Source organism: Nuphar pumila, chromosome 7, assembly GCF_984573655.1.
Source record: "Nuphar pumila chromosome 7, dmNupPumi1.hap1.1, whole genome shotgun sequence".
NCBI classification, from domain to species: Eukaryota; Viridiplantae; Streptophyta; class Magnoliopsida; order Nymphaeales; family Nymphaeaceae; genus Nuphar; species Nuphar pumila.
This window is the reverse complement of record NC_143255.1, coordinates 100,857,766-100,877,646: the sequence shown is the minus strand read 5'-3', so window position 1 is coordinate 100,877,646 and position 19,881 is coordinate 100,857,766. Positions and strand designations below refer to the sequence as shown.

General features: G+C 38.4%; 1 protein-coding gene across 1 annotated transcript in view; it reads right to left on the bottom strand.

Annotated features, from left to right (window-relative positions):
- Nucleotides 1-18,030, bottom strand: part of AKRP (ankyrin repeat protein) — a 50,749-nt gene extending 32,719 nt beyond the window's left edge. Inside the window, exons 1-4 of the mRNA XM_090014633.1 lie at nucleotides 17,185-18,030; nucleotides 4,432-4,508; nucleotides 2,383-2,481; nucleotides 2,132-2,230 (exon numbers count right to left, since the gene is read on the bottom strand). Of these exons, the coding sequence (XP_089870759.1) occupies nucleotides 2,132-2,230; nucleotides 2,383-2,481; nucleotides 4,432-4,508; nucleotides 17,185-17,935 (1,026 nt within the window). The 5' untranslated portion in view covers nucleotides 17,936-18,030. The remainder of the gene's footprint in view (nucleotides 1-2,131; nucleotides 2,231-2,382; nucleotides 2,482-4,431; nucleotides 4,509-17,184) is intronic.
- Nucleotides 18,031-19,881: the final 1,851 nt, after the last annotated feature.

Sequence of the window (19,881 nt, the reverse complement as noted above, 5' to 3'; positions counted from 1 at the left end):
GTCCATACCCCTATGGCAATTCAGGCCCAATTGGGTAATACTCTTGCAAATGATGTTGATGTGCCTGAGCCTGAGAAATATCGTAGTATCTTTGGAGCCTTACAATACTTAACTTTTACACGCCCAAACTTGGCTTTTTCAATGAATTGTGAGACATATGGAAGCAGTGAAGAGAATCCTCAGGTACATTAAGGGTACGCCTTCAGATGACCTTATTTATGTCAGACCTACTTTCTTAAGTTCTCAAGTCTCTGTTAAAGTTATTGCCTACTCTAATGCCGACTGGGCCCATGATCCCTCTACATGACGCTTTGTGATAGGTTATGGAGTTTTTCTGGGAACTCATTTAGTGTCTTGGGCTAGTCGAAAGTAGAAAACAATAGCCCGTTCGAGCACAGAGACGGAATATCGTCCTATGGCAACAGTTATTGTAGATGTTGCATGGATTAAGCATATTCTTTTTAGTCTCCACCAACACATCTCTAGCCCACTAATATATTGTGATAATCGAAGTGTAGTGGCCATTTCTACCAATCCAATTCAACATGGTAAGATGAAACATGTAGAAATTGATCAACACTTTGTCAGAGGAAAGGTGGAAACAAAAGAAATTCAGTCGATATTCATTCGAGGAGAAGATCAGATTGTCGACCTTTTTACCAAAGCTCTTACTGTGTAGCGACACTAGTAGTTGAAATCCAAACTGTCCATGGTTCATTACCATGTTCAATTTGAGGGGGCATGTTAAGAATACTCACTATTTGTATATGGATTTGGATCTAGGTCCAGATCCATAATGTAACACATCACACACATATACAACAACAACAACAAACTACGACATATAAATATAATAAAAGATGTCAGATTTAGTGTGACGTCTTCCTTTCTAATCCACAGGTCTTCTCTCTTTTGCTTTCTTTTTTTCTTGTCCGTTTATTGTGCAGGAACAGATCTCCAGAGGATTCAACAAAGAGGAGAAAGACGAGAGAAAGAGGGAAAAGACAGAGCGGGGGAAGATGAGAGAGGGAAATCAACAAAGAGGGGGAAGACAAGAGAGAAGACAGAGAGGGGAGAAGACGAGAGAGAGGGGTAAATCGAGCGAGAGAGAGAAGGGCGAAGACAAGAGCCAAAGAGGGGGCGAAGAGAGACCAGGGAGAGAGAGTCAAGGGTTTCGAGAGCGATACCAAGGAGAGAGGGGAAAATCGAGGGTTTCGAGGGTGGGGGACGGGGTGGCGGGGAAATTTTGCTTTTGTTTTTTTTTTGTGTTTCGGATCTAATTAGACCCGACCCAACACAATGTGGGATGCGACCCACAGTGTACCCGCACTGCGCCCGGTACCCATACCTATGTCAACACAGGTAGGGCAGCCCAATTGGTGTGTCGCGGTTACTTAGCAGATTAGTCACTAGATAGTTCACAAAGTTCTAAGAATTACTGAAGATAAATATCCTACATCACATAATAGCAATACTACGTGTGACTTTGAAACAGTGAACAATAATTGCATCAACATCAAAACATACATAATTCCACATCTTAACCAAAGTAGGACAATATATTCTTCCAGAGGTAACTTTCACAAAGATTAAAAAACATACTATCCAATCATTAACTCCCAAAGTGATTGTCCATGTCTGAGCTGTACAAGAAAACCTTTGATACTAATATGTTGAACAATTTTCAAAACAAAATGAAATGGAGAAGCGGATGGAAGAAGATGCACAAGAGAAAAGGAAGGGAGAGAACGGTCACGAACCTTATTTCTTTAGGCTCGTTAATTTAATAAGATAATACAAACTTTAAACATAATAAATAAAGGTTATAAATGGCAAGAAATAGTCGATAAGTCAAAATCAAATTGTTTCATAAAATCATAAAAAAGTTTAAAGATATAACCTTCACCTACTCAAAATCACGAGGACAGAAGGTTTCATCAGCAGCAACATAAACTACTGCAAAGAACAACATATAAATAGATTCTGTTGCATATTTATTCATTCTATCTCTAACAAAAGGATTTCCAATACTCCCAAGAGAAAGAAGGTAAAAGGCCAGCAGGTTCTATAAGAAGCCAAAAAGACTTGAAGAGTACAACATATGAATAAACTTGCTTTCATATATACTCACTCTGTCTCTAACAAAAGGATTTGCAGATTCTCTCAAGAGATAGTTGGTAACAGCCTGTTTCTTGCAAAGTATAGCTTTGTGCAGCGCAGTCAAGCCATCCTAAAAGTGAAGGAACAGGTAACATAACTAAGGGAAAGGTGTTAAATAGTATCGGAAACAACAAAAATGAACTCCATAGTATCCTTTCAATCTCTACACAGAAACACATAATGTATGACAAACAGAATAATTGATGTCACTAAAGAAAGTACCTTATCAACAGCGTTGATATCAACATTATGTTTAAGCAACATATCAAGGAGGTAGAACTGTCCAGATGCAGCAAGAGTCTGTACTGGTATCCATTTACTCTGAAAAGCAATTCCAGTTAGAAAAGTAATTAATGCAATTTACATAAACTTCATTACCAGAAATATGAGAACATGTACATGAAAATAAATTGTGCGAAGTTTCACAAGTTATGAATATTATAAAAGCAGAAGCAAGGGTATCAGGTAAAAAAAATTGGAGGTTTTATAACTTTGTTTTAATTGACATTCTTGTCATGTGAATTGAGAATGTACTTAAAAATTTGTAGAGGCATTTACATAAAGTTTTCATAAAAAAGGAAGTCTTACTTACATGGCACATTGTAATTTAAAAAAAATTAATTACCATTTATAACTGCTCTCTCTCTCATTGGCCATAAAAAGAAAAATGTTTATGAATGGGGTTGGTCATTTTCATGCATAACTGTCAAGGCCTTTGGTTATTAGCAAATTAGGGGTGTAACTGGGTCAGGTTCAGGTTAGGTCTTATCAGACCCAATTCCAAATCGGGTCTAAAAGTTAGACTAAAACCCGTCTCAATTTAATTGAAGTTTGGGTCTAGGTCCAAGTGCAGCTGGAAATTGTGGACTCATATAGGTCAACATGTACAGGTATGTATCGGGTCGGGTCTTCAATATACAAGTTTTTTAATCGGGTCTAAGAATTAGACCCAAACCCAACCCATCTTAATTAGGGTCCAGGTTTACGATTCTAATTATTTTTGTTTTCAATCTTGATAAATGTATTTGATATAGACCTTTTTTACCATTTGATTATATAAGGCCCAACCATATGGGTGGGCCAATTATCTAGTCATATATAATGGCCATTAAACATTAGCCAAGGTCTCCCAATCCCACTACTAATTTTAACCCAGATAATGTGTTCATTCTGTCTTCCTAGATAGAGCAAAGAGAGTATGGTCAAACATGCATAGTTTGAAAATGTAACTTGGAGTCTTCATCATGTTTTGTTGTACTCGTTACAAAATGCTGACAAGTGCATGAAAGAAAGAACAAACACTCGCAAGAGTTTCTGTGTAACACCTATTAAAGTTGATGCAGGGATAATCCGTTGCATTTTTTTTCTTATAAAATTTTCAAAACAAACATGGAAACTTTTTCTGACATAGCTATTCTTATTTATAAAATTCATCTTAATATTTAAGAAATTATTCATCTATATTATTTTTTAAGCTTAGTTCTAAGGAAACTGAAAAAAAGATTAACTTTATAGAACAGGCCAACTAAATCAAATCCATGGATAGGAAAAATAGCACTTATTTTGTTTACATGCAATCCTTGATTTGGAACCCCCACTACAGAAAAGTTAACTTGTTTGATCTAGACTCTTCTGTAAGGAAGGGTTGTTAAACTTGGTCCATACGCACACAGAGGGGTCCAAATCAAATGAGTTACCTTTCAAGTCACAAAGATGTAGGAGGTTCTTGTATAAAAAAAAATCCTTACGTACCTGAAAAAAAACCTCTAATTGGTAAATATTTCCTTTCTAAATTTCTTCTTAAGAGTAGGAAATTTCCTTAAACTGAAATATTTTAATCTAAAGGGATTTTTATGCCATTTTTTATAATTTTGTTAAAGCAAATTATTCCTGCACTATATGTGCACATTAACAAGTTCGACACAAGCTTATATCCTTAACAATTTAAAATGACATGGCAGTTTCGTGCATTAGTTTTCATCAGCAGGAGCATTTTTTATAAATTTTATAAAGAAAACATGCTAAACTACAATGTTCATTTCTAGAGTGACAGTGATAAATGAGTCATTTCTCCTTATACAAATTACCATGAAATCACCATGTCATTTTCAAGTTATTAGGAGTATATACTTGTCGTGAATATGTTAACATCCACATATCACCATGGAAGCTAACAACTCCGTATGTATGCACACACCTATAGTCAAGATGCATCAGAAAATTCAATCAAAACTTAATACAGAAATTTAAAACTTTACAATGAGAACTTACTGAAGTAGCATCTGCCAGATTAGGTACTCTTCTATTTAACAGTAACTTCTCCTCCTTCGTAAATAACTTGCGAGTACCTACATAAATAAAATCAATAAACAAAGGAAAAGAATTACATCAAATTTATATTCTAAAAGAATATTAGCATATACGCATCCACAGCTGCCCAAAAAGTAGGTTCAATAAATTAATTATGAGGTTTTTCTATGGATTTTAAATCATTTGTAGCACCATAGAAGTTGCAAAAGAACCTAACTCATGTTATGAGGCCAGCCAAAATCCATGTTGGCTCAAAACTATGCATACCTTGAGGCATGTTAAGGATAGACATTTTCTAGCCACTAGGGGCATATTCATCTTTTAGTTAAAAGAGTTATATACACTTGTAAGAAAATACATTTGTAAAGGGCAGATATGCAATTATACACATTTTTGGATACATAATATGTCCTGGACATCCCTAGTGGTCAGGGAAAAGCCTAGACAACTCCGTTGCTAATCTCTCCTCTCTTTTACAGTTTCCATCTTCCTTGTAGGAAACATATTTCATGGTTGGGGTAAACTTGTTATTATGGACCTATTAACTAGTAACAACCCCCCAAAGGATCTAACCAGGCAAAAGTACATATTCTCAAGAGATGAATGAAGACTCCAAAGTACTTTATTAGGAAGGAAGGAGGGAAGGGCTGTCAGATTTCACTAGGATCTGTCACACGTGAAAAGAGAGATGAAAGAGAAAGGAGGAGTTGCGGCTGTCACGATTTCCAATACTGAAATCGTGAACTAAAACATGTATATATATCCTTCGTTTACAATATGGGTCGAGTATGATATATTATTCAGACCCCGAATACAAAATAACAAGTACAAGTAAAGAATACATAGACAAATAGACTTTTTCACCCCACCCCCCCTCAAGTTGATCGTGGTTTTGAACCATGAACAACTTGCCTTTAAGTGTCCAAAAATGATCCTTGGTCAAGCTTTTTGTTAATATGTCTGCAACTTGTCTTTCAGTGTTAACAAATTTGGGCTCGATCTCCTTTTATTCAACCTTTTGTCTCACAAAATGTTGATCTATCTCAATGTGCTTGGCACAACTTTGATAAACCGAATTGAATGACATGTTGAGAGCACTTTGATTGTCGCACAGCAAGATAGACCGAGATATCACTTCTCCCACTTCAATTAGCAAATGCCTGACCCATGTGACTTCAGCAGTAGCGGCTATTAAATTGTAACATCAAATCAATGTTATTATATATATATATATATATATATAGGAAGATACATGCACATATATATTTCATATATATGTACACGTACCTACCTACATATATATAAAATATATATATTTATTTCTTATAATAGTCGTAGGGGCAGTTTAGTCATTTTGCATATATTCATTTTTCGAATATGTTGTAATTATTTTTCTTTTATTTCTTTTTCTTTTCTTTTTTATTTTCTTTCTTTTTGTAAAAGGTAGTGTACACCTTGGAAGGGCCCACCATCTAGTCGTTGGGCCCCTTCCAACGATCACATTTGTGACGGTTGGAGGAGCTCCAACGACTAGAAGTGGAGCCCCTCCAAGGCCTCCACTTCCTCTATATAAAGGGGTATTCCCCCTCTTGTAAGTTTATGGCTTTGGGTCAAAGCCCAAGTGTTTTTCAATAAGGCTTTTTATTCTTTTATGTCTTTGTGCATTTGTGAGATTTAGTGAGTTATGCTTTTGTGCACAAGTGTACTAAGAGTGCTTATTGTGCATGTGTGCACGTGTTTATCATCAAGAATATTAAGGTCTTGATCATAGTATCTTGTTAAAGATATTTTTACATGGTATCAGAGCAAGGTTGGAGAAAGAAAGATCGTGTGGTTTCTCACTTTTTTTTGTGACTCGAAAAGTGTGCCTTCGATTTTTTGGTGATAAGAGTGGATCCATTTGTTCATCTAATATTTTAGAAAACTCTTCTATCAAGAAAGGTCTAAAAATCCTTTGTGGTACGTATTCTTTTTCATCATCTCTCCTCTCTAATGGGTGAAAAAGATTCTCATTTTTTCTCTCAGCTTCAAACTCAATAAGTCCAACTATCACGTTTGGGTCGAAAACATGGAGGCTCATATTAAAGGAAAAGGGATTTGGGGCTATATCCAAGACTCGATTCCCGAACCGAAGCCAAAGATAACCTTGATGGAGAAAGGAAAAATAAAAATCCTTGAAGGCGAAGAAAGAGTCGGCTTTTGAAGACTATACCAAAAAGCATGAAGAATGGGAGATGAGGAATTTTAAAATTCTCTCATAGATTTTCTCATCCGTAGAAACAAGAATTAATGCTAATATTATCAAGTTTAAGAAAGTTTCTCAAGCATGGGAGTACCTTGAGAAGATGTACACCTCTAGGAACTTGTCCCATAAATATTACCTCCAAAAGAGGGTGCTAACTCTTTATCAAGGGGAGATGACTATAAGGAAGTATTTTGCCGAACTCTCTTCTATTTGGGCCAAGTTTGCTATGCTCGAACCTACATGGAGTGGAAAAGCCATAGAGTTTCGTCATAAACAATTGGAAGAAGATAGATTTTTCAATTTTTTGAATGGACTTAGGCCCGAATTCGAACAAATTCGGTCTTCTCTTTTATCCGCCTCACTTCCCCCTTTCTTGAAGATGTAATTACTAAACTAAGTGGGAAAGAGACTCGTATGAGTATAAGCAAGAACAACCCAAGTATTCTAGCTACACCCTCCAATAATGAAGAAAATGAAGGTGTTAATGTCGTCTCAAGACCGGGGAGTAACTTAAGGACTTACAAGCCTCCTCACTTCAAGAATCAAAACTCATGTGGTCAAGGAGGAAAGAGAGATTATAGCAAGCTTTTACGCCACTTTTGTAAGGAACCGGGGCACATTAAGCCTATTTGCCCAAAGTGGAAAAAATTACTAGCCATGGCTACTACATCCCAACCTCAAAAAGAAGAGTGATCGTCATCTTCAAATTGAGCTCTCTCATTACAACAAATCATGGATGCACTTCAACCTCTTCTAAAATGGGCTATTTTTGGAGCCGCCATGTCAACCTCTTCTCCTCCCGGTAAGACCTCTTGGCTTTTAGATTCGGGTGCTTATTTTCACATGACCCCAAGTTTTAGTTTTTTTTTCCGAATGTTCAAATAATCCCTCTCCTTCTTTTGTTTCAACCGCGGATGGAACATCTCTTAGAGTAAAAGGAATAGAAAATTTTGAAAAACAAAGGTTCTTTATTCCAAAAATTAGATTTATACCCAAATTAAACTTGAATTTGCTTTTCGTTTCTCAACTCTCTGATCATGGGTGTGATATAAAGTTTTTATCTAACAAATGTTGGATACAGGATCGTCGGTCCGGGAGATTGACTGAGGAAGGCTCTAGGAAGGGTAATCTATACTATGTCAATTCCCTTTCAAATTCTAAAGAACTTGTTTACCAATTTGATGAGAATCTAAAAAATTTTAGAACGAACTCTGGTGGAGAATACCTTTCAAGTGAATTCAAAAATTATCTTGAAAGTCATGGTATTCTTTACCAAAGATCTTGTCCGAAAACCCCTCAACAAAATGGATTAGCCAAAAGGAAGCATAGACATATAATAGAGACAACTCGAACATTACTTGTTTCTCAAAACATCCCAAAAGATTTTTGGGCTGAAACAGCTCTAACATCTGTCTATCTGATAAATCGGCTACCCTCTAAAAACTTGAACAATATCTCGTCTTTTGAAAAATTGTATACCAAAGAACCCGACTATAGTCGGTTGAGAATTTTCAGTTGTAAATGCTTTGTTCTTACTGACAAGAACGATAAGCTATAACCAAAAGCCATTGTCTGCGCCTTTCTTAGATATTCCGAAACCAAAAAAGGGTTTCATTGTTATGATATTAAGAATGATAAGCTATATGTTTCCAGAAATGTGAGTTTTCTAGAAAATGTTAATGGTTTTGAAAAGAGTGAACCCTTTGAAGAAAACATGGATTACTCTTTTTTATTTGAAATGTTAGCACATGATGATGATAGTGATAACGATTTCATTCATAATGACGTCAATGATAAAGAAGATGGCTCATCCCATCAACCTATCTCCCAACATAGTAATGAAGGAGCATTGAGAGATCCTATAACATATACTCATAGAGATAGAACCAGTTTTAGGAGTGCAGTTGAAAAATATAGTGAACCTAGTGATTCCAATTCAACAAATGATGAAAACCTACGAAGAACTGAGAGAAGTAGAAAGATGACTTCTAGGTTTATCTCATATAATTCATTTACTCCTAAACATAGAGTCTGCCTTAGTGCCATTCATTCCTATATAGAACCTAGAAACTTCGAAGAAGCCAAAAAGAATGATGAATGGCTGAAAGCAATGGAATGTGAGCTTTCAGCTCTCAACAGGGCAAAGACTTGGGAGTTCCAAGATCTTCTTAAGGGTAAGAAAGCAATAGGGTGTAGATGAGTATTTAAAGTTAAAACTAAGAGCGATGGATCTCTTAAGAGATATAAGGCTCGATTAGTTGCAAAGGGATATAGTCAAGAATACGGAATTGACTATGAAGAAACTTTTGCCCATGTGACCTGAATGGTCATTGTCTGATGTCTCATCACTGTTGCCTTCATCAACAACTGAAACATCTATCAAATGGATGTTAAGAACGATTTCTTAAATGGTGATCTGAATGAAGAGGTATATATGGATGCTCCACCAGGAATGGGGACTCCCAAAGGGAAAGTGTTTCGTCTTCGAAAAGCACTTTATGGTTTAAAATAAACCCCCAAGGCTTGGTATGATAGGTTTAACTCCGTAATGTTAGAAAATGGTTTTTCATCCTGTTTCATAGACACTGCCTTATTTGTTAGAAAAAACAATGCAGGGATTGTCATTCTGCTTTTATATGTGGATGATATCTTATAACCGGAAGTGATTCTAAAGGGATTAAAAGCATAAAATCAATTTTGAATGATAGATTTGAAATGTCTGATTTGGGATTCTTAACTTATTTTTGGGGTATTGAAGTAGCATACTCTCATAGAGGGTATTTTTTATCTCAAAATAAGCTTGCCTCTTAGATTATTGACAGGTCAGGTATTACAGATGATAAGGTTTGTGAAACTCCTGGTATAGTAGGAGCCAAAATAAAGATTGATGATGGTATTCCTCTTTCCGATCTCACCCCCTACAGACAGCTCGTGGGATCATTGATGTATCTGAGTATTACTAGACCAGATATTTCTCATGTACTTCATAGTGCAAGTCAGTTTCAACATACACCAATAGCAGTTCACATGAGTGTCATCTTACGGGTCGTAAGATACATAAAGTGCACACTAAATAAGGGAGTATTTTTGTCTTCTTCTGAATTAAAATTAATTGCTTATACTGACTCTGACTAGGGAGGTGACCCAAATAACCGTCGCTCCACCACTGGTTTTTGTGTGTTTTTAGGAGACTCACTGATCTCATGGAAATGCAAGAAGCAACAAAAAGTGTCTCTCTCCTCAACCGAAGTTGAATATCATGTCATGGCAACCACTACCATAAAAATTATATAGATTCATCAGTTGTTAGAAGACATGGGGATCACAATAGAAGGGCCCACCAAGCTATGCTGTGATAATAAGAGTGCAATATATATTGCCAAGAATCATACATTTCATGAACGAACCAAACACATTAAGATGGACTGTCACTATATTCGAGAAGCCTATCTAAAAGGAGTCATAGAACTTTCGTATGTTACTTCAGAATATTAGTTGGCAGATTTCTTCACCAAAGCATTGTGTTCTCCGCGATTCAACTTCTTTCTTGGCAAACTTTCGGTCATCATGCCCTAAGTTTGAGGGGGGGTGTTAAATTGTAATATCAAATCAATGCTATTATATATATATATATATATATATATATTATATAGAAAGATACATGTACATATATATGAAATATATATGTGCATGTATCTTTCTATATATAAAATATATATATATATATATTTCTTGTAATAGTCGTAGGGCTAGTTTAGTCATTTTGCACATATTCATTTTTCGAATATGTTGTAATTATTTTTCTTTTATTTCTTTTTCTTTTCTTTTTTATTTCCTTTCTTTTTGTAAAAGGTAGTGTACACCTTGGAGGGGCCCACCATCTAGTCGTTGGGCCCCTTCCAACGGTCACATTTGTGACCGTTGGAGGGGCTCCAACGACTAAAAGTGGAGCCCCTCCAAGGCCTCCACTTCCTCTATATAAAGGGGTATTCCCCCTCTTGTAAGTTTATGGCTTTGGATCAAAGCCCAAGTGTTTTTCAATAAAGCTTTTTATTCTTTTATGCCTTTGTGCATTTGTGAGATTTAGTGAGTTGTGCTTTTGTGCACAAGTGTTCTAAGAGTGCTTATTGTGCATGTGTGCACGTGTTTATCATCAAGAATATTAAGGTTTTGATCATAGTATCTTGTTAACTCAGCCCTTGATCTAGCAATGGCCTTTTTTTCTACTGCTCCAAGATACTAAGTTTCTTCCAATGAAGATGCAATATTCTAATGTAGACCTTCGTCCATCTGGATCCCCTGCACAGTCGCACATGTCAGGAACAGATGGTTTTGGAGAATATATCAATTCATCCCCAATTGTTCCTTTCAGATATCTAAGTATCCTTTTAACAACCTCCATATGCCCAGTACGCGGTTCATGCATGAACTGGGACACCTGATTGACTGAATAAACAATATCAAGTCGAATGAATGTGAGATACTGTAACATCCCTATTAAGTTGCAGTACCTGGTGGGATCCTCACACAAGTCTCCATCATGAGCACTTAGTTTTTTGTGAAGAATACTTGGAGTCCCTAGAGATTTGCAATCCTTCATACCTGCTTTGGTTAGAACGTCCATCGTATACTTGTGTTGGGTGAGAGTCAACCCATCAGTTCGGCTATCAACTTCAACTCCAAGAAAATAACGCAGGGCACCAAGGTCTTTCATTTTGAATCTCTGACTCCGTAGTTTCTTTCCTTCTTTGATATGATCCTCAGAGTTTCCTGTGATGACAATATCATCAACATAAATTAGCAATAAGGTGATCATGTTTTGCCCTCTAAAGATGAACAATGAGTGATCTAGTAGGGAGTGAGCAAAGCTATGCTTCTGAATCTCAAGAGAGAAGCTATCAAACCAAGAGTGAGATGCTTGCTTTAGGCCATAGATAGCCTTTTTTAGTCTGCATACATTTGTCTTACAATCTTCCTCATAGTATCCAGGTGGTTGTTACATGTAAACTTCCTCCTTCAAATCTCCATGCAAAAAAGCATTCTTAACATCAAACTGACTCAGTGTCCATCCATGTTCAACAGCTAAGGAAAGAATGATTTGAATTGTTCCCATTCTCACCATTGGACCAAAAGTCTCGTCATAGACTTGTCCTGCTTCTTATATGAAACCCTTCGCCACGAGTCTTGCCTTGTATCTCTCAATGGTCCCATCTGGTTTATATTTTATTTAGTAGACCCATTTGCATCCTACCACATTTATGTCAGGCGGCCTGGGAACAATTTCCCAGGTTTCATATTCATGCATCATCATTCATAGCTTCTACCCATTTCTTAGAGGTGGCTGTCTGGTAGTACACAATAGGTTCATCTTCCTTGTTGAGAGCAGTCAAAAAGAGTTGAAAATCCATGGAGAAATTGTTGTTGTTGACCCACCTATCAATAGGATGCCGCATGCGACTGGATCTCCTGACGTCAAGGATGTGTGAGGAGGTAGGTGCAGCCTCTTGAGCCCGATTTAGGAGTCCTGAAGCAGACGTTCTCTGTCTGGTGTAGGAAATGCTCTTATACCTTCCTGATTCCAATGGTGGTGGTGCTTCACAGTTCTGCGTTTCCGATGTACCAACGATCTTGGTACTCTCTTCTTCGTGTTGCATACAGTCCGAATGACATTCTTCATTCGAACTATCAAAGAGCTCTGAATTCAGCTAAGGGTAATAAACTTCAACTTAAATAGAGGACATATCACTTGTGTCAATTTTATAATCAAAGTTCAGTTCGTCAAAGACAACATTTCTCGAGATTTTGATGTGTCTGCTAATGAGATCATAACATCTGTAACTTCTGAGCCTTATCTTGAAACTTGTTTCTCAAGGACTGATCAATATGCACATAACAAACACATTCAAAAACACGTAAGTCATGATAATTAGGATGGATTCCGAAAAGGCAATAATAAGGAGACTTATTTTCTAAAACAACCATGGACAGTCTATTTATCACACGTACAGCAGAATGAAAGGTTTTTGTCCACAGATTAATGGGAAGATGATTGTCATGAAGCATACTCATCGCACTTTCAACAATATGCCTATGTTTGCGCTCAGGCATACCCATTATGTCGAGGTGTGTGTGGACAAGACACTCTTCTTCCTATCCCATTATTTTGAAGAAAAGAAATGAAGTCACTGGATGTGAACTCCCCTCCTCCATCACATTGGCAAAATTGAATGGACTCGGAGAATTGATTTTTTACCAAGGACAGGAAGTTCTGAAACAAAAAGGAAAGCTTCCGACTTATTTTTCATGAAGTATATATAGGTGTATCAAGAGTAACTGTCAACAAAAATTAGATAGTACTTGTTGTCAAATCCAGAGATGACTGGAGCAAGCCCCCATACATCAGAACATATTATCTCAAAAGGCTTTGAAGCTCTCTTATTAATGGAACGAAAAGGTAATACATGACTCTTGCATAAAAGACAACCGGAACACTTTTGACTTCTCTGTTCCACATTGAGACTTTCTTTTGGAATGAGATTATTAGAAACAAGTTTCTCAATAAAATGACTCCCACAATGTCTTAAACGACAGTGTCATAGAGAAGGCTTATTACATTTAGAAATATTAAGAACATTTTCAGAAAGACATAACTCTAATGGAGACTTCAAATCCGGGTGAGCAGGACAGGCCGAATGACATAGATCTTCTTGAAAGACATACATATTGCCTTGTCTCTTTCCTTCAGTGAATGTTTCCCTCATGCAAAGGTCTTTGACCTGCACAGAGAAGGGAGTAAATTCGACTGAAGCATGATTATCATCAACAAGTTTAGAAACAGAGACAATATTTTTCTTGATATTGGAAGCATGAAGGACATTGGAGAGTTCAAGAGTAGAATGTGACATGGGGATGATAGACTTTCCAATGTGAGTAACAGGGTGGTAAGATCCATCTTTAGTGACAATATTATTTTTTCCAAAATAGGGAATAGGTTTGAAAAGTTTACCTGCATCACCGGTCACGTGAGTTGCTGCCCCAGAGTCAACGAACCAAGTTCCTTGTTCATTCTACTTTAGATTCAATCCCGACAAGGTAGATATTAACAACTCTTTAATCTCTTCACTGTCTTTGGTGTTGCTGGACTTCCTTTTGAATGTTGCTTGATGGGACTTTCCTTTATTTTCAGGATTATGCCAACAATTCGCCTTGATATGCCCCCTTTTGTTGCAAATGAAGCATGTGGGAATGGGTCTTGATCTCTGAGTAACGGTGGGAGTGGGAAGTAATCCATGTCCCCCGTGTCCAGTTTGCCCTTGCCCTCGTCCTCGACCATAAGTCATTCTTGTGGCAAAGACCTCTTGGGTATTTGTATGAGTGTGATTGTCCTCAGAAAAGCCTTTCATACTGAATTAATTTAGCCTGAAGCTCATCAAAGGTGGGAAGAGCAGGCAAACACAGTAATGAAGTAACAATCATGTTATATTCTGATCCCAATCCACTCAAGGTTTGCTGCACCATATCATTGTCGCTCACTGCACATCCTATAACCGCAAGTTGATCTGTGATAGTCTTCATCTTGTTTAGATACTCCATGATAGTCATGGAGTCTTTTCTCAGTAGCTGAAATTCTCTCTTGAGAAAAATCATTCTTGCCTGAGAAACTTGTGAATATGTCTGAACCAGTCTCTCCCAAAGTTGCATGGTTGTGCAATTGTCAGGAATTGCAATAAGTACCTCTTGAGAGAGTGTAGAAGTAATGTACGCGACCACTGACTGGTCTTTCTTTTCCTAGTTGAGATATTCTACATTTTTGACATACGCAATTGAGATTGCCCCCTTATCATCCTTCTCTTCTCGCGCAACAAATTACAGTGGCACTGAAGTGGTTTCATCCAAATGACCCAAGAGACCCGGACTCCTTATAAAAGGAATGATTTGTCTTTTCCAAATCAAGAAGTTTGAGGTGGCCAATTTTTCAGAAACAAGCTGATTGAGAAAACTCGAAAAGAGACCAGATTGGGAAGAATGAGAGGAGTCCATAGCTTCAAAGTTCACAAGGTATTCACGAGATGCACAGTCCACTGCTTGAGAAACTTGTTGGTCGTCCCTTCTTGCCTTTGTCCCCCTTTTTTTTTTGCTGTGATAAATGCAAGAAACGGAGCATAACAGTTCACGCTGAACAGACTTTAATAAATCGCAGATGGGAACTATGTTGGTTCAAGAACAAAAGGGTTTCGTGAATATGAAATTTGACAACAGGTGTATTTCATGCACAACGATTTGCAGGCACAACGATTTGCAGGCACAACGATTTACAGGCACAACGATTTGTAGGCACAGCAATTTGTGGACAAGGCGATTTGTGGAAACAGTGATTTACAGGCATAACGATTTATAAGCACTACGATTTGTAGGCACAGCGATTTGTGGACACTGCGATTTGTAGGCACAACGATTTGTTGGCACAACGATTTGCAGGCACAACGATTTGTGTGATTCAGCAATCAAGAAATATGATATTCCAGACCTGATATTGATGGATGATCAGATCCGATTGTTTCAGACAAGGTTTGGCAGAAATAGGAATTGCGAGACAAAGAATATTCACGATCAGATCTGAGTATTTCAGATCTGACAGAACGAGGAGGTGCGAGACGGAGAATATGCACGATCAAGAAAATTTGAGATCTGACGCATGTACACGATCAGATCTGAATATTCAATACAAACCGTAATACGGGAATAGAAAGAATAATTGGAGCCTTTCAGGTCTAACGCATATTCACATCAAATCTGAATATTCAGGCACAAAGAATAGTAGAGAAGGAGTAAATGAAAGAAAGAAGAAGAAGATAGAAGAAAAGTGTGGAAGAAGAAAACCTCTTGATTGGATGCAGGTTGATCTCTCAGGTCAGACCTTCTGGAAGCAGCTTCGAAGCCCTAGATGGATCTCTGCTTTGATACCATGTCAGATTTCACTAGGATCTGTCACATGTGAAAAGAGAGATGAAAGAGAAAGGAAGAGTTGCGGCTGTCACGATTTTCAATACTGAAATTGTGACCTAAAACATGTATATATATCCTTCGTTTACCGTATGAGTCGGGTCTGATATATTATCTAGACTCGGAATACAAAATAACAAATACAAGTAAAGAATACATAGACAAATAGACTTTTTCAAGGGCTCTATGAGATCCATGCCTGCTCTTCTCCTGCATTTTTATTATTGAAGAAGAGCAATTTTCATCCCATGGTTAAAAGCTAGAACTAGGAGTAGAGAATGTTCTCTTTGATGGTTCACAAGAAAACACAAGTATTGTCTATGGTGTACCGTTTATATTTGTTGAGAATCTAAGGCTTTTATTTGTTTCCATATGAGACTACTCGAATATAAGGTTGGTTGACTAAATATTTTCTTGAACCGCTCTAGGAAAAGGAATACACAAATGGCTGCTGAAGCTTTAAGAAATTATTGAATATGCAAAAATATGTGTACATAAAAAAAATCCACATTCAGTATCTAAGATGAGTGGAAGATCTTTAGCTCTATCAACTGCAACTTGGAACTAAATTTTCCAACTTTTCTCACCATGAGTTATGTGATTAACTTATTGCATCATGGCACATCTAAATTTTCTCTGAGGCCTAAACAGTGTAAGAGCAAACAAATCCTTATCATGAAAAATCCAGATGTATTTCTTTGTGTTCCTCTGTTGACCATGCACGAGGCCACTTAGAGGTAACATGATCAAATCAGAGATGACTTACCTAAAGCATCATACAGGAGTTACTCGATCAAACAAAAAGAACCCACAAATCCATCGGTTGGTTGTTGAGTCAAACTTCAATTCAAGTTTCCTTAGACCCTCGTTAGTCAGATAAACATCTCAACCAACGAAGACAATATCATTTCACACCCGCAACATAATCTTAGAGTCTAGAATTCTGGTCCACTGAATTTGTCAAAAGTTATGCATCGGCACACCAAGGTACTGGATGAAGAATAATTGAACTAATGAGTGAGAAGTTCACCTAAACAACCTCATCACCACACCTCTAAGCCACAATGCGCAAATTGGGCAAGAGCATGTAAATGGATCAGCAAATTCTTTTCTCGTGATTTAGCAGTAGATAATAAGGATATCCTAGGTCAATAAGAGCACTCCAATATAAACCCAAAAGAGGACGGGGATCAACTGTAATTATAGGAAGTGATATACAGGAATCCATCAAAAAGACGATGTGATAAACAAAACTAACTATCGAAAAACCATTATCGATAAAAAAAAAAGAACTTTAATTCGAACCAGTTGCAGTGCCCAACCTATCATTAGTAGAAGTTCACGCGTAAAGATGATAGATCAAAATATCAACTAGAACAAGACTAAACTACCGAAAAAACATCCATAATGAAGCGAAATAGTTTTAAGGATGCAACTAAGGGTAGCATATAATGGGGAACAAATACCTTGAGATTCCTTGGTACCATCTTCATGACTGTTGTCGAGCAAGTGTTTTACGTCAAGAAACGAGCCACCATCAACATCCAACCTAGGATTCCTCGGTAGAACCCTCCCGCTCGAAGAAGACACTGGATTCTCGACCCGCTCGTGCCCATCTATCTCCGCTGCCCGCCGCTCGTCCTCTCCGTCGGAATCGATGTTCCTAAGAGGGTAATCTGGGTTATCGAGGACAAGGGGTTTCAACTGAGACAGTTTGAGCGATCGATAAGCCGAGTACTGCTCCGCATCGAATTCCTTCTTGCTCCTCCCGAACCGGCTAGCGAACTCCGCCTCCCGAGCGATCTGCCGCTTCTCTTTCTTGGTCAAGTTGATCTCGGCTTGGACGTCCTTCCATTTCTCGGGAACCAAGCTCTCCTCTGCGCTCCCACCGTCGGCAGATTTCTTCCGCCGATTTGGGCGTTTCGTCCCCCGCTGCTGCCGGCGCTCTTCTTGAGGGAAAGGATCGTCGAAGATGCCTTCCTCGAAGACAACACAGTCGCCGACGACAACGTCTTCTGCGTCTTCGACGATGGAATCTGGGGAAGCGGAGAGAGAGAAGCGTGCGGTGCGCGTACTGGAGGCTTGGAGGGGAAACAAACGGAGATTGGTTTTAACGAAAGGCCGAGGGAGCGAGCAAGGGAATCTCGAATCGGGGGAGAAAGGAAGCGCGGAGGCCGTGGGGTTGCGCAGCCATGCGGAGGACGAAAGGGCACGCATCTCTCTCTCTCTCTCTCTCTCTCTCTCTCTCTCTCTCTCTCTCTCTCACCGCCTCCTGCGTGCGAGTCGTCTTTTCGAATCAATGTCATCAAAACGGTCTATTTTCTGGGAAAATCCCAGTAAAAGCGTAAAAAATATGACTATAAAAATGAGAAAATTATTAAAAAATTTAGCACGTCAATATCGTGATAGAAATGTGACATTTTATAAATAATCGATATTCTGAAATATCATGTCTTTTGATATTATGCCGACCTTTTTTTTCTTTTGAGAGTAGGTATTAATTTATGTCGACCTATCAAAAATCAACAAATAAATTATGATGTTAATAAAATACCAACGACATTTTGTGACACAGGTTGAATACCTAATGGCGATATTGAGGTGTTCCCTATGTTTTATTCATATTATCAAGTCAATACAGTGAATACTGGACAAGCCCAAGCCCCCCATGTGCCCTACGGTGGAGGGTCGATCTATGATCTACCAGTTCCTATTTCTTTGTACAACTAAATTAAAAAAAAAAAAAGACTTCAGCAATTTATCATTTGTCATCTGCATTCATATTAGCTTATTATGTTGTTAATTCACCAAGAATAAAATTGTTTTACACATAGGTGATGCAAATATGGTAAGCCACATATGGCAGGAGATGAGAGTGATGGCATTCAATGAGGGTGAGGGTGTAATTAACACCGTTTACCCTCACAGGTGTGAGTAGGGGTGGCAATCGGGTCGGGTTGGCGTGTCAGCATACCTCAACCCGAACCCGACCCGTTTATTAAACGGGTCCGCTGTGGCAAACACGAACCCGGCCCGTTTAATAAACGGGTAACCCGACACGACCCATCAACCCATTTAATAAATGTGTTGGGTAGGGTAAACGGGTTCTCAGGTTCGCGGGTCGGGTTGGCGAGTTGGCAGACGAGTTGGCGGGTTGGGTTGGCGGGTTGACCCACCCGCCTAATCCGTTTATTAAACGGGTCAGGTGAGTTGGCGGGTTGGCATACCCCTAACACGAACCCGACTCGTTTAATAAACGGGTTAGGCGGGTTGACCCGTTTATTAAACGGGTTCATTTTTTCCAAACCCGAACCCGCCTAACAGGCGGGTTGGCGGGTCGTGTCAGGTTTTGCCACCCCTAGGTGTGAGGGAACCCCGTTTTAGGAGACTAGGCTGGTGTTGAAAGTAGGGTTGTCAATGGGTCTGCTTTGGGTAGGACCCAAGTGAAACTAGACTTGGAACTGATTTTTGGGTATGGTATCGGGTTTGGATTGGGGTTTAATTGGGTTCATTATAAGAAAAACCATACCGGGACCCAATAAGAACTAATGAACCAAACCCGGACCAAACCCTGTAAAACCATATTTTTTATCATTTTTATATTGAAAATGTGTGTGTCTTAATTGAAACTCGGGTTGGGTGCAGGTCTGGTATAAAAATTCACAAATACTCGGGTCCATGTATTAATCAGGCCTTCGGGTCCGAAACCGAGTCTTAATCGGGTCTTCTTATTTATCACCATACCTGGACCCTATAGGGTTTGGCTCGGGTCAAGTCCAGGTAAACCAGACCCCTTGACACCTTACTCACAGGTGTTTGGGAACCCCGTTTTAGGAGACTAGGCTGGTGTTGGTAGTGGATTTAGGTCATTTCCAACTACATCCTCACAAACAAGGTTTTTAAAGGTGAGGCGTGTTGAGGAATTTCTGAAAAATATGAGTAAGCCTTCAGGCGCAACGAGGTGTAAGCCTATTTGCACTCGTATGAATGTATGATACAAGTACACATTTGATTTGCAAACATCACTAAATCCAACCTAAACAAATTTAAGTTCATATGAAAAAGGATAATATTGAATCTGGATCCTGTTCGGTGTTAGCCATTCAAGCTAACCAGACTAGATTCAAAACAGCTAACAGGATCCAAATTCGTCTTGGATGCAA